Source organism: Boeremia exigua (genome assembly GCF_020726555.1).
Source record: "Boeremia exigua strain MPI-SDFR-AT-0100 chromosome Unknown C7974scaffold_5, whole genome shotgun sequence".
NCBI lineage: Eukaryota > Fungi > Ascomycota > Dothideomycetes > Pleosporales > Didymellaceae > Boeremia > Boeremia exigua.
The window spans coordinates 1,706,416-1,719,916 of record NW_025763522.1 but is presented as its reverse complement, the minus strand read 5'-3'; the positions used below and the strand labels follow the sequence as shown (position 1 = coordinate 1,719,916).

Sequence of the window (13,501 nt, the reverse complement as noted above, 5' to 3'; positions counted from 1 at the left end):
GTATGACGTCCGCCGCCCACACACCAGGAACGACCCCTGCCACCACATCGCCAACCGCTGTGCGGGCCATGATCCTGGGCTGGTGATCGAGATGAGATCACTGGGGAATGACGAGCTAAAGTCAGGGTCTTACGCGGGAGGAGTGTATATATTGCAGCCTGTGAAGTAGGAAGCCTATTGATCCTACCACTACATCCCTATTCATCAATCAGCTTCACATCAAATTATTCGGATTTGTTCGACAAAAAGCAAACGTCAACATGGCAGACAAGCAGTCCCCCGAGTCCAAGACCTACAGGCAGCAGGCCGGCGAATACTACAACCGCCAGTACGACTCCTGGGTCCCCTGGATGGAGGACAAGTACCTGCAGTGGTTCACCAAAGACAACAAAGCCTCGTACGCCACAAAACGTACGTCTCCCATACTCTACACCCTCCCGCCTCTACACCCAACCAACCAGTCACATACTAACACCCATAATAGAGAACCTCGACAAGACGAAAGTAACAGGCATCTCCCAAGTCGACAACCTCCAAGACGGCGTCCACGGCCTCGTCTCCGGCCAAGTCGGCCAGGGCGGCATCGCCCAGCCCCTCGGCGACGCTCTCAGCAAAGAAGGCATCAACCGCGCCGAGCGCGGCGGCAAGGACGACCAGGGGCGCCCGCTGGAGAGCCAGGGCCCGCTCGGCGGGTACGGGCAGGGCGCTGTTGATGGTGTGAAGGGCGGTGCGGGCGCCGTCGGCAGTGGGGTTGCGGGCGCGGGGGAGAGTGTTGCGGGTGCGGGGAAGAGTGCAGGGGGGTATTTGGGCGGGCTTTGGGGCGGAAAGAAGGGCGAGGAGAAGAAGGAGGAGAAGAAGTGAGGATGCTGGGTTGAGGGTTTGGATAGAGATTGGGGTTATGATACCATGGGTTTTTCAGTTTCTGGGTCAGATTGTAATGATGTTATTTTAATGCGTGGGTTCATCTGGTGTGCTTTGCGTGCCGTACTGTGTGATGAGATATGGCTGTCAGTGTCCGCCTGAGAAATTGATTGTAATAAACTGGCTGCTGCGTCCGTTGAAGACACTGTTCGGAAACCAGCTGATGATCTAAAGTCATGTGTTGAAGCTGTTTGGATTGTCGCACATTTCCAAAGTCACATATTAAGATGGTAGAGTTGGGTCTCACCTTTGGCCTTCGCCGTTCCGAGATCACCTTCTGTCAAAAGTGAGGCTACGAAATTGATTGAGTACCTCCTAGAGGACTATATGTCGAGCAAGGAAGAGTATCAGGTAGGATGTTGTTCGAAGGGCGCATAATTGGACATCTCTCAAGAGCTGGGAGCTATCGGCGCGACTCCATTTCGCTAGGCGGATCAGAGTTGGCAAATTTACATGTGCAATGGTTAGCGGACCACAGCTGAAGCCTGCGATATCCGGCTCCTTCGCTGAGTCATGGGGCTAGCATGGTCACGTGTACCAGCACATCGACACTCCATGTCAGATCTTTACAACCGTGCCTTCCGAAGAGTCACCTTGAAATCAGATTTGGCGCAATCTGATCAATTCGTTCACATCTGCAGTACTATGGCGCATTCACGATGCCCGAAAAAGCGTCGACCAATTGCTGGACGTGTAAGCGTAGGTTGCCTTGCACACCGGGATACCTAGCACACTTTTATTGACTTTTTTTAGAGCGCAAAGTTGGCTGCGACCGAACACTGCCGTCATGTCTCAATTGCAGAAAAGGACAACGGGCTTGTCAGGGCTTTGGCCTCCGATTGGCCTGGCCTGATAAGCAAGACGGACGCCGCAAGCAAAAACGTTACGAAGTGAAGAACCAGGACGTCATGACGAGATATCTGCCTCGCAAGAATGGACACTTGCGGTTCTTGAACACTGTCGTGGAAGATCTTGATGGTTCCAAACTGTCTTTCCGAGACCTCGTCCAGGGAGAATTCATCGACGCCATGTCAAATATTCCAATGTCATTGAACATGTGCTCCATCAACGAGCAGGATGGCATGTTACTCAATCACTGTACAATTCCCAGAGTTTCCTTCATATGATCCACGTATTGACCTTTTCCAGATGATATGCAGATAGCGCGAATGACAACCACTATCGATGACGAATCAAACGGCTTCCGGTTAGCACTGATACCAATGGCTCTCTCGTCGTCGGATCTCTCCGCGCAAAGCATACTCAACGCAACTCTAGCTATCGCTTGTTATCATCTCGGCCGCCCACAGCAAGCATTGAGGTACAAGTTTCAAGCAATCAAAGATCTGAGTGACAGCTTCAGTGACTTATCAATTGAAACTGTCGACCCTGCCACTCAGACGAGACACTTTGCAGCTTCTATGATGCTGTGTGTATACGGTGTATGCTTCTCAGCCTGTTCGTTACAAACGAGGTGGCTGATGGATTGATAGGTCTTCGACGAGTCCGATACTGCGTGGGCCATGCACCTCGAGGGCGCGAAGTCTGTCTACGATCTAATCCCCCATATAGTCAAGTCTGGGGTTGACTTCAAGTTTCTCAAACCTTGGTTTGAGTACCACGACGTCCTCCGCCAATACACATATCCTCCACAAGGGACAGTTGCGCAGATAGTACTTCCAGACAGCACAGTTGAATCTTCAAAGGTGAATCTACATTCACTACACAAATGGGTTACATCTGACGTTGGGTAGATAATTGGGGTCCTTGGATGCTCCACTGAGGTGCTCCATCTTATCCAATGCATCAATCAACTCCGTGGGTCACAGGCGTCGATAGCTTCTCCCAACAGCCCAGGAAGCCGATCTACGAGTCCTGAGCTCAAACACCCCAAATTGTTTTCGCAGATCGAAACCCGCCTCCTAAACCTGCAACAAGAGCTCGTAATTCAGTCCGGCTCCACATCGGGGACCATCGATAATCGACGCATCGCTCTAACCGCAGAGCTGTACCGGGTCGCTGCAGCACTCTACTTCTATCAGACCGTCCCCACGACCTTTATCCCTGTAACCAGCTTTCGGAAAGTTCTACGTAAGGGCTTGGAGATATTGTGGGAGATGAGGATTTGTAGTAGTCCTTGGCCATTGTTCATTATCGGCTCGAGCGTCACGGAGGACGAGGATCGTATCCGCATTCTGGATCTGATGGAGATCAGTGGCTCGAGCAGGCGGATTGGCAATTACACTATCATTATTAACCTTCTGAAGGCTATCTGGAAGAAGCAGGATCTCGCGTTCGACGACAAGACGCAGATGCAGATTGATTGGAGGGAACTGGTCGGAGATGGTGGCTACATGCCTTCGTTTATTTGATGAGAGGCTACAGTTGCGGCAATGGCGAATCGGCTCAATGTACTACTAGAATTGACGCACACTCGTCATTCAAATCTTACATGAGCAGCCGCCCCGAACCCTCGTAACCGCCTATGCAAACATACTTCTCACGTTCCTACGTTCCTCCGCTCCTGCTGGATACGTTGGATCCTCTCCCAAGTACCTAATCCTGTTCTCCCTATACTCCTTCCCATCACTACCTTGCTCCAACTCCCACACGCCCTCAATCTCCTTCATAACATTCAGCGCCCTCCTTCCCGTCGCCCTTGCAATCGCCTTCGACTCCGCCGCATACGGTCCGCTCGTCGGATACGCGCTTCGCCGCTCATCCAGCCAATACAGAAACGCATGGCGCGCACCGATCAACTCGCCCATAATCCAGTTCTCGAGGCGCTGCGGCCGCTGCCCGGCAAATATCCTGATCTTAAATGTCTCGTCAAGCCGCAACTGCGCTGAGTCGAAGTGGATGGTATCGAAGTCTGGCGCGGCAAGACCGAGAGCGCGGAGCCATCGCGGGTCGCGGATGTACAGGTGGTTGATCGAGCCATCTTGGATGTCAGCGGTTACCTGGGTGATTGCGCCGGTGGGCGTCTTGTGGCACCACATATTGGTGATGTGTGTGCTGGGCTGGTGGTCGGACTGAACTTCTTGCAGGCGCTGGATGGGGAAGTCGGATGGGTTTGTAATAGGAATAAGCAAAGTAGTATTAGGGTCTAGGGATCCGTATGGATCCTCAGTTTTGCCCCCGTCCCCGTCGTTGGGGGCTTTGTTGACATCTATGCCTCGAACGACTTGCTTGTGCTGCTCAAGATCTGTGTCGCTAGGATCGGCCATGGCTGACTCTGGTAAAGTTTCTGGTGTTGCAGGTATTACCATGAACTCCAGGTCTTTGACAATTGGTCGGTCAAGTCTTATCTCTTCCTGAACCTTGTCGTTATTTGCCACATGACCCATACTAGCAAGTCGCGTCCCTTACCGCTCGCTATGTGCTCGTTTGCGAAGTTGTTTAAGTGGTGCAGATTGTCGCTTGCTTGGTTAGTAGACCTGTGCTGTGTTGTGTGAAGGCATACAATGTTTGTGGCGCGTTCGTGACGTACAGCGCAAGCGAGGTGGCGCTTTCACTTTCACCATCGTCGTTTCCTGGCGATCACTTCACGGTTGCAAGATGCGATCCAAGTCATCAGTCATCAATTCATTCATATCGTAGTAATGTCATCGGCTGGAATGGTATATTCTCGCCAAAGTCCTCAAATATTCTGCGCACTGCGCTCTACTCGATACGAACATACTCGGTCTTATCTCGACCCAAGGCAACCCCTAGTAAACGTAAAAGTTGATGGCCTCATTGTTCAGGGCCTTGATCTTGCGGTTGTCTCTCATCAGGATGAATCTGAGTACCCAGGCACAAAGAATGACGCCTGCACTGAAGCCGACACTAGCCCACATAGCCATGGTGAAGCGGGGCTTGGAGGAATCCGGCCACAGGTACGGCGTGTACACAAAGGACAGGTTACCCAATGTGTTGGCGATGGCAATAGCGACAGCCTTCTTCTCGTCGGTCTGACCAAGGACTGAAGCAGTCCAGGACAAGTTGATGTTGTTCACACCATATGTTGCACCGACAAACAAGATCATGGCGAAGTATCGTGCACCGATGTTGAGTGTGGCAGTTCCGATGATGAAACCGACGATAGCAACAGCCTTGGAGGCTGTGATGTGCCAAGTGCGTTCGTTGAATCTGCCGGATGACCAAGAGACAGCGACGGAAACGAATGCAGAGAGCAGGTATGGCGGGCAGGTGAGCACAAGCGTGATAGTGCGGTTGAAGCCAAGAGTCTTGTCATAGTTAGTGCTGGTTCAGAAACACCAATCGGAAGACTGGAACATACCTGGACAACAGTGGGCAGGAAGTTCTTGAAGCCATTTGCGGATAAGTGACTTCGAATAGTTAGCTTGTGTCGCTAGAATAGTGATCTAGAGAGAAACTTACAGATTCTGCATGAGTGCGAAGATCCACATGCGGTAATCGGTACAGGCCTCGCGGAGTCCCTTCCAGACGCTGACTTTCTCCTTCTTTCCAGTAGTATCGAAGGCAATTCTGCTGTGTGCAAGTTCGCGCTCCGCTTGTGTAAGCCATCGTGTTTGGAGGGGGGCGTTAGGCAACATGAAGAAGGCCAAGACAGCAACGCCAACTTGTAACAATATCAGCAAATATTGCTTGCAGCTTTTCGGAAAACTTACCTGTGATGACACCCTGGATGATGAAGAGCCACCTCCAGCCCTCGAGGCCGTGCTTGCCCTCCATGCCGGAGAATACTGCTGCAGCGATGAGACCAGAGAAACTGCTGGCAAGCAGGTTACCGGTGTAGAAGATGGACATGCGCGTGGCGCTCTCCTTTCGTGTGTAGAACATGGAAATGAGATAGACACCTCCGGGGTAGAACGGCGCTTCTGTAATTCCAAGGACGAAACGGCATGCAAGCATGCCCTTGTAGTCCTTTACAACCGCCATGAGTGTAGACACAATAGCCCATGCCAGCATCCAGCCAGACATGTACCAGGAGGGCTTAATGCGGTTAAGCAGCATGTTGCTCGGAACTTGGCCGACCAGGTAACTGCAGGTTGTCAGAAAATAATTTGGTAGGAGCCTCAGCGACTTACCCAACGAAAAAGATAGAGACGCAAGTGTTGTATTGAACACCTGTGAGTTTGAGGTCCTTGTCCATGTTGTCGATCTTGCCGTTGACGATGGCGTTACGGTCAAGGAAGTTGAGGAAGTACATGAGCCAAAGGATGGGCTAACCGGGTCAGCTTTCGAACGCTCCAAACGTTCGTGAACTTACCATCATCCAACGGTCGAGCTTCTTCACCAGAGCCTTCTCGGCATCTGACTTCACCAAAGAAGCTCCGAACTTGTCGAGCTCCTCATACTGGGGCTTGAGAGGCTGGTCATTCACAGAGATCGTGTCGATATGCTCTGCCGAATTCTTGGGTTTGGATTGATCAGTCATGATTGCCGGAGTGAGGAGAATTCTCAGTGCTCAAGGCGCTGTGCTCTATGGATGTCTCGCTTTCCTATTTGTCTTTATATCAGGCTTGCCAAGGTTGATATCGCGTTGGTTTGTGGAGTATCGCAAGCGGGGTATTGTGACCCCGTGGGGTAAGCGCCAACTGCGGGCGTGCTAGCAGTATGCAGTAGGGTCATGTTGATCATCCTTCGCGTCAGCGGGGAAGGAAATAACAGTCGAATATCACCAACAGACCGGCGCTAGAGTCGGCGGCACGCTCGGTGCCCAGATAAGCTAAGGCTTGATAGCCAATTCTTAAAGGAAGAACTTATCGGATGCCTTTTCCAGGTCGATGCTGCAGGACGCGATTGGTGGTAAATCTGCAAGCCCCCGGAAAACTCATGCGGCTGTGGATAACGAGTCCGCGGCTCTTCGGCTGTACTAGCGCCATGCTGGAGGATACCTTCTCCGTTTACTACCCCACGTTCTGGGCAAGCCACTCCACATAAAGTAAGCAATTGTTCACAATGCTGGGCTTGGTATCTTCTGAACCTCCTGAGCAGCCCTCAGAGAGTCGTGAAGGCAAAATGTCAAGCACATACACCGCCACCGAGGAAAGGCCGACAAGGACACTCGTTCCTGCCCACGAACCAATCCTGACCATAGACGAATTAATTCGTCGGCGTGCAGCAGAGTTACGAGATTCACCGCTCATTGGGTATCCCAAAACAGGTGTGACAGATTACGAGGAACATTCAGCCAGTGCGGTGAACAAATATGCCGATGCGGCCGCAGATGTCCTTCAACGGAGGGGCTTGAAGAAAGTGGTGAGTACAAGAAATGCCCAGACGGAGCTAGTATTGACATCAAATCACAGGACCCTTCCTTGGACAAGGCCCCTGTCGTTGGCATTCTCGCCCACTCTGGACTGCCTTTCATCATAACGCTACTGGGTTTGAGTAGACTTGGCTATGCCAGCCTGCTGTTGTCGACCCGCTTGGCAGCCCCGGCCCTGGTGCGCCTGCTCGAGTTGGCAGATTGCAACACTCTCCTGACCTCCTCTCACTTCCATCCAGTACTGGAAGAAGTGAAGAGCGAACGTGGCACTACCGTGCTGGAGTTGCTGAAGCATGAGGAGTACTATGGTGTGGACGCGCCTGCCTTCCATCGTGCGTACGATCCATACAAGGAGACTACCAAGAATGTTGTCATCATTCATTCTTCGGGCTCTACAGGCCTCCCTAAGCCCATCTATCTCACCAACCGTAGCTGCATCGCTGCGTTCTCGACAAACTTGGATCGGAAGGCGTTGATGACACAGCCTCTGTTCCACAGTTTCGGCTTCTACGAGACCTTCCGATCGATATACTCGGGGAAAGCGATGTACTACTTCAACTACGCGTTCCCCTTGACGAAGCAGAACATCACAGCTACACTCGCCGCCGTGAAGCCAGACCTGCTGTTCTGCGTACCATACGTTCTCAAGCTTCTAGGCGAGTCAGAAGAAGGTATCAAAGCACTTGCGGATATTGATCTAGTCATGTATGGTGGTAGCGCATGTCCTGATGACCTTGGAGACATGCTGGTCAAGAACGGTGTCAACCTCGTAGCCAATTATGGCGCTACTGAGACGGGGAGACTGTCAACTTCCGTGCGCCCACCGGGAGATCACGCGTGGAATTATCTTCGAATTCTGCCAGGGGTAAAGGAGTACGTGCTGATGGATGAGATAGCCCCGGGCATCTTCGAGTGTGTTGCACTGGACGGTCTGCAATCTAAGAACACCATTAATTCAGACGACCCTCCTCGATCCTTCCGCACCAGAGACCTCTTCATGCAACACCCAACGAACCCAGACTTCTGGAGATTCGTATCGAGGCTTGACGACAGACTGACCTTGGTCAACGGTGAAAAGGTTCTGCCGATTCCAATCGAAGGTAGGATACGTCAAGAGGGTCTGGTGCAGGAGGCCGTCGTGTTCGGCGATGGCAAGAGCCTACCCGGCATGCTGATCTTCAAAGCCGACGGTGCTTCGAATCTCTCGGACGCCGAGTTCCTCGAACACATCTGGCCTGCCGTCGAAGACGCGAACTCGCGCGCGGAGAGCTTCTCACGGATACCGAAAGAGCTCGTTGTTGTCTTACCTGCTGAGGTCACATACCCAAAAACCGACAAAGGTACTTTCATCCGTGCGCAAGTATACGCTCAATTCAAGGATGAAATCGAGACCGCATATGCCAAGTTTGAAAGCGGCGGGGATGATGAGGCCGGCACTGTTGCACTGCCCTTACCAGAGCTTGAGATCTATCTACTACAGAGGTTCCGAGAGAACCTTGGTGTAGACCTTTCGGCTTCAGACGACTTCTTCGCCCTTGGAATCGACAGTCTTCAGTGCATGAAGATGTGGAGCCTGATGAAGAAGGAGCTTGATCTTGGTGGCCGACAGTCTGAACTTGGTCAGAATGTTCTCTATGAGACTGGCAACGTTCAGAGTCTCGCTCGTCACATTGACGGTCTGCGAACAGGTAACACAGAGCAAGCAAAGGACGCGTATCAAGTCATGCATGATCTTGTCGCAAAGCACTCATCATTCAAGACTTACGAAGAGACATACCGGGTTGCGCCAGCTACCGAGACTGTTGTTCTGACCGGTGTCACCGGAGGCCTTGGTGCGCATCTTTTGGCCCAGCTCGTTCGTAACCCCAACGTATCGACAGTATGGGCACTCGTTCGAGCTTCTTCAGAGCATACCGCACTGGAAAGAACTTTGCAGAGTCTGACATCGCGTGGTATCTCTCTTTCGGTGGAGGAGATTCGCAAGGTCATTGCCGTACCGTCCGATCTCAGCAAGCCAGACTTCGGTCTTGGTGCGGCAAGATTCGTGCAACTACGCTCGAGTCTTACCCTAGTCATCCACAGTGCATGGGCAGTGAACTTCAATATCTCTGTTGAAAGCTTCGAGGATCAACACATCAAGGCAGTGCCGAACTTCATCAACTTGTGCCAGTCGACAACACATGGCTCCCCAGCCCGATTCTACTTCTGCTCGTCGGTATCTTCCACCGGGAGCACTCCTCGCCCAGGCACTGTCCCTGAGACGCCCGTCCGTGATATCGCTCACGTACAAGGCACAGGATACGCGAGGTCGAAGTACGTCACTGAGCAGGTCGTTCGTAATGCGATCAAGGATGCAGGCGCTCAGGCCAGAGTTCTTAGGATCGGTCAACTCGTCGGCGACAGCAAGGTTGGCGAGTGGAACACAACTGAGGGTATCCCTCTCATGATCCAAACGGCAGTCACCCTCGGCGCACTGCCACAGCTAGACGAGGTAAGCCCTTTCCCTCATCCCACTACCGACCACACTAACCATATTCCAGGAAATGACTTGGCTTCCCGTCGATTACGCGGCAAAGATCATCCTCGACGTGTGCCGACCCGACTGTGCCGCGACACGCGCTTCCGACCCCGACCTCGTCTACCACATCCTCAACCCAACCCGCTTCCACTGGACAAGAGACATGCTGCCTGCTCTAGCAGCTGCTGGCTTGGAGTTCGAATCCCTCCCAACCGATCAGTGGATGGAGAGGCTACGCAACTCCGACCGAGACCCCAAGAAGAACCCTCCCATAAAGCTATTTGATTGGTTCGAGAGCAAGTACGGCAGTGCTGCTTCCACGAAGCCAAAGGGCCCACTTGAATACATAACGGAGGAGACTGGGAAGGACAGTGATTCACTAGGTCAAATTCCGAGCGTGACAGACAGCAAGTACATGGGCATGGTGATCGAGAGACTGAAGAAGCGTTGGGCGGCATAGATCTAATTTTGACATACGAATTATGTACATAGAGCGTGTAGATAGCATACCTGGCGTCTTGGATCTCACTTGAGGCAATACATACCTATACACTTTCACGAAAGCGTGCCAGTCTGCCAACTTGACGGAGCCTTCATTCCGGTCCTAATGTTGTCAAGTGCCGCTTGGTAGGAGTCCTTGTCTAGTTTTGGCGCTAGCGAAGCTCCTTAAGCTTCTGGCGGACCGGATGACCGTTGACCGTCCTCCGCAGATTCTCCGACCCTATCCCAACCTCCTTGCAGATCCTCACCGTCGATTATTCCGATCTCGGTGCGCTTTCATTTATGCGTAGTAAATGTCGTGCTCATAAAAGTAACATCATGTGATATATGCAGAACTAGGTAGCGATCTTCCCTGGACGCATCCAGGGTTCTTCCCGTGTGTGAGGTGCGTCGTGCAGCCAAGAGGATGCGTTGTGAAGTTGTACATGCACAGCGGCACAACGTACATGCTGTTGAACGATCTGAACCTGCTTTTAGTCGCGAATAATGCAAGTCGGTCTTACAAAGACGTTACCCTAGCCAGTCTTAGAAACGGATCCGCCTATTTAGCCAGTAGTCAGATCACCCGGCAATGGACGAACATGCACACGTCTTTGGTTGACGGTTGACCCCATACTTTCCCCGCTACCAAGATACTACCCCTCACACAAGCGGCGGAATTTTGAACCCTGTACTACGACCTGTGGTAGCGATCTTAACTACAAAATGGAGGTACTTCACCCACTAACAATGCATCGCGCTACGGTGGGCAGAAGACAATATGCTTGGTACGAAGCAAATCCTCGTGTCAGCCTTCCTGGCTGGCTTGGTCACCGCCCAAGATGGTAATTCCAATTGTTGCCACTTTAGTTGACCACTGCATGCCTAACTCCACCAGCGATCACCGCGAACGGCGACAACTTCACACTGACTGGCGATGAAGTTTCGTACCTGTTTCACGTCAACACAGAGAATGGTGATTTGATCTCTGATCATTTTGGAGCTCCGGTCACGGACTTCGTCCCTCCTGCGTACATCCTGCCATGGGGTTGGCACGACAATAAAGCAATCGACCGACGTGAATTCCCCGACATTGGTAGAAGCGACATACGTCTGCCAGCGATCCATATCGAGCACTCCGACGGTGACACGGTGTCAGCATTTCTCTACCAAAGTCATGAGATTGTCCCTGGCAAACCATCCATCCCTGGATTCCCAGCAACCTATGGTAACGATTCTGATGTGACTACTCTCCAGGTGCAACTCTACGACAATGTCTCTGACGTTGGGGCTGTGCTTTCTTACAGTATCTTCCCGAAGTACAATGCCATCGCCAGGAGCTTCAAGATCACGAACAACGGAACAGGTGATATTGTCATTGAAAGAGCAGCAAGTTTTTCTTTCGACTTTCCTAATCTGGATTTCGAAGTCATTGAACCCCACGGTGATTGGTACCACGAAATGAACACTGTCAGGCGCAAGATAGACTATGGCGAGACGAGCTTCCGCTCTACCGAGGGCTACGCTGGGCACACACATAACCCTTTTTATGTGCTGACATCGCCTTCCACTACGGAGCACAGCGGCGAAGCCTGGGGCTTCAACCTAGTCTGGACAGGCTCTTTTGAGGCGACAATTGAAAGAACCTCAAATGGATATGTGAGAGCTCTGCTCGGCCTCAATCCGCTGCACACTAGCATTCACGTTGCTCCTGGTGACACCTTCCAAGCTCCAGAGGCAGTTGCTGTCTATAGCTCCTCTGGTATTGGCGGCGTTTCGAGGGCTTATCACGATCTATACAAGAACCACTTGTCTCGTCATCAGGCAACTCACGAGACTCGGCCAATTCTGCTCAACTCTTGGGAGGGTCTTTCGTTCAATATCAACGATACCGCTCTCGTTGATCTTGGTGGACAGGCAGCAGATATCGGTATTGAACTCTTTGTCATGGACGACGGGTGGTTTGGTGTCGATTACCCAAGAAACAATGATTCTCTTGGCCTTGGAGACTGGACACCAAACCCGGCCAAATTCCCGGATGGACTCGGACCATACATCGACCAAATTGTTCAAATCGACGTTGCGAACGCAAGCACTAACGCGAGCACCAACACACCTTTGAAATTTGGAATCTGGGTAGAGGTATGGACTATACTGCGTTCGCTTTTTGATTCGTGATAGCTAAACTCGCGTAGCCAGAGATGGTCAACCTCAACTCCACGTTGTATAAAGAACACCCCGACTGGGTATTGCACTCGGGGAAACATGCAAGAACACTAACTCGAAACCAAATGGTTCTCAACGTGGGTCTGCCCGAGGTGCAAAACTTCATCATCGACACAGTATCCGGAATCCTCGACTCTGGGTCAGTCAGCTACGTGAAATGGGATAACAATCGAGGTTTGTGATCGATGTCATCAAAGAAGCCCTTGCTGATCCTCCTAGGTATGCATGAGCTTGCACGCCCTTCAGACTCATACAAGTACATACTTGGCTTGTATCACGTCATTGATACCCTGACAACAAAATACCCAAACGTGCTTTGGGAAGGATGTGCTTCCGGAGGTGGTCGATTCGACGCTGGTATGCAACATACTCTTCTAAATACCGCATAACGCTAATGAAATTCAGGACTACTTCACTACTGGCCGCAGCATTGGACGTCAGATAACACCGACGCCGCAGACCGCCTGCAGATTCAGCTAGGGACCAGCATCATCTACCCGCCATCAGCCATGGGCTGCCACATTTCCAAGTCCCCCAACGGCATCACCGGACGCGATACCAGTTTCACGTACCGCGGCCACGTAGCGATGATGTGCGGCTCCTTCGGGCTGGAGCTCAATCCGCACGAGCTGACCGAAGACGAAGTCGCCGAACTTCCCACCATCATGGCAGAGGCGCACCGAGTCAATCCTATTGTCATCTCCGGTCAGTTTTACCGCCTCGCGGGTCCTCAGGAGAGTAATTGGCCGGCTGTACAGTTTGTCAGTGCCGATGGCAGTGAGGCGGTGGTCTTTGCGTTCCAGCAACAGTACACCACGAAGCCGGCACCGCCCCCACTCAAGCTGCAGGGCTTGGATCCGAAGGCGAGGTACTTTAATGACCTAGATAATGGGACTTATAGTGGGGCTACGTATGCTAATGCGGGTATCAATGCTGGCTGGGATCGCGGTATCTACCAGAGCAAGCTGATTTGGCTGGAGAAGCGGTGAGACGGCGCCGCACATGGCCACAACATCAGTCTGGTGTATAACGGGGTGACAGAGTTGTAATACATTCGACCTCCACAGGCCCAATACTGATTATTGTTAAGAATGTGACATATGCCACGAGGACGGTTA

At 52.0% G+C, this 13,501-nt stretch overlaps 6 protein-coding genes across 6 annotated transcripts; 4 read left to right on the top strand and 2 right to left on the bottom strand.

Moving 5' to 3' along the window:
- Positions 1–154: 154 nt before the first annotated feature.
- On the top strand, positions 155–1,115 carry C7974DRAFT_172947 (uncharacterized protein). The gene is made up of 2 exons (XM_046136186.1): positions 155–411; positions 485–1,115. Exons 1-2 carry the CDS (start codon positions 261–263, stop codon positions 859–861), a joined length of 528 nt encoding a protein of 175 aa, XP_045998264.1. The 5' UTR covers positions 155–260; the 3' UTR covers positions 862–1,115.
- Positions 1,116–1,469: 354 nt separating this feature from the next.
- C7974DRAFT_172888 (fungal-specific transcription factor domain-containing protein) lies at positions 1,470–3,349 on the top strand. Its single transcript, XM_046136185.1, has 5 exons — positions 1,470–1,620; positions 1,675–2,019; positions 2,071–2,363; positions 2,415–2,627; positions 2,676–3,349. The coding sequence occupies exons 1-5, from the start codon at positions 1,581–1,583 to the stop codon at positions 3,291–3,293; spliced, it is 1,509 nt and encodes a 502-aa protein (XP_045998263.1). The 5' UTR covers positions 1,470–1,580; the 3' UTR covers positions 3,294–3,349.
- Positions 3,350–4,471, bottom strand: C7974DRAFT_452827 (uncharacterized protein). The gene has a single exon (XM_046145841.1). The coding sequence runs from the start codon at positions 4,266–4,268 to the stop codon at positions 3,405–3,407; it is 864 nt and encodes a 287-aa protein (XP_045998262.1). The 5' UTR covers positions 4,269–4,471; the 3' UTR covers positions 3,350–3,404.
- A 28-nt stretch (positions 4,472–4,499) lies between these two features.
- Positions 4,500–6,573, bottom strand: C7974DRAFT_334638 (MFS transporter-like protein). The gene is made up of 6 exons (XM_046139163.1): positions 6,158–6,573; positions 5,976–6,112; positions 5,556–5,929; positions 5,305–5,506; positions 5,204–5,252; positions 4,500–5,150 (listed from the first exon to the last, which is right to left on the bottom strand). Exons 1-6 carry the CDS (start codon positions 6,323–6,325, stop codon positions 4,632–4,634), a joined length of 1,449 nt encoding a protein of 482 aa, XP_045998261.1. The 5' UTR covers positions 6,326–6,573; the 3' UTR covers positions 4,500–4,631.
- Positions 6,574–6,876: 303 nt separating this feature from the next.
- C7974DRAFT_334635 (uncharacterized protein) lies at positions 6,877–10,404 on the top strand. Its single transcript, XM_046139162.1, has 3 exons — positions 6,877–7,149; positions 7,200–9,650; positions 9,700–10,404. Exons 1-3 carry the CDS (start codon positions 6,910–6,912, stop codon positions 10,135–10,137), a joined length of 3,129 nt encoding a protein of 1,042 aa, XP_045998260.1. The 5' UTR covers positions 6,877–6,909; the 3' UTR covers positions 10,138–10,404.
- A 218-nt stretch (positions 10,405–10,622) lies between these two features.
- Positions 10,623–13,500, top strand: C7974DRAFT_172864 (Melibiase-domain-containing protein). The gene is made up of 5 exons (XM_046136183.1): positions 10,623–11,002; positions 11,056–12,299; positions 12,353–12,557; positions 12,603–12,740; positions 12,789–13,500. The coding sequence occupies exons 1-5, from the start codon at positions 10,939–10,941 to the stop codon at positions 13,370–13,372; spliced, it is 2,235 nt and encodes a 744-aa protein (XP_045998259.1). The 5' UTR covers positions 10,623–10,938; the 3' UTR covers positions 13,373–13,500.
- Position 13,501: the final 1 nt, after the last annotated feature.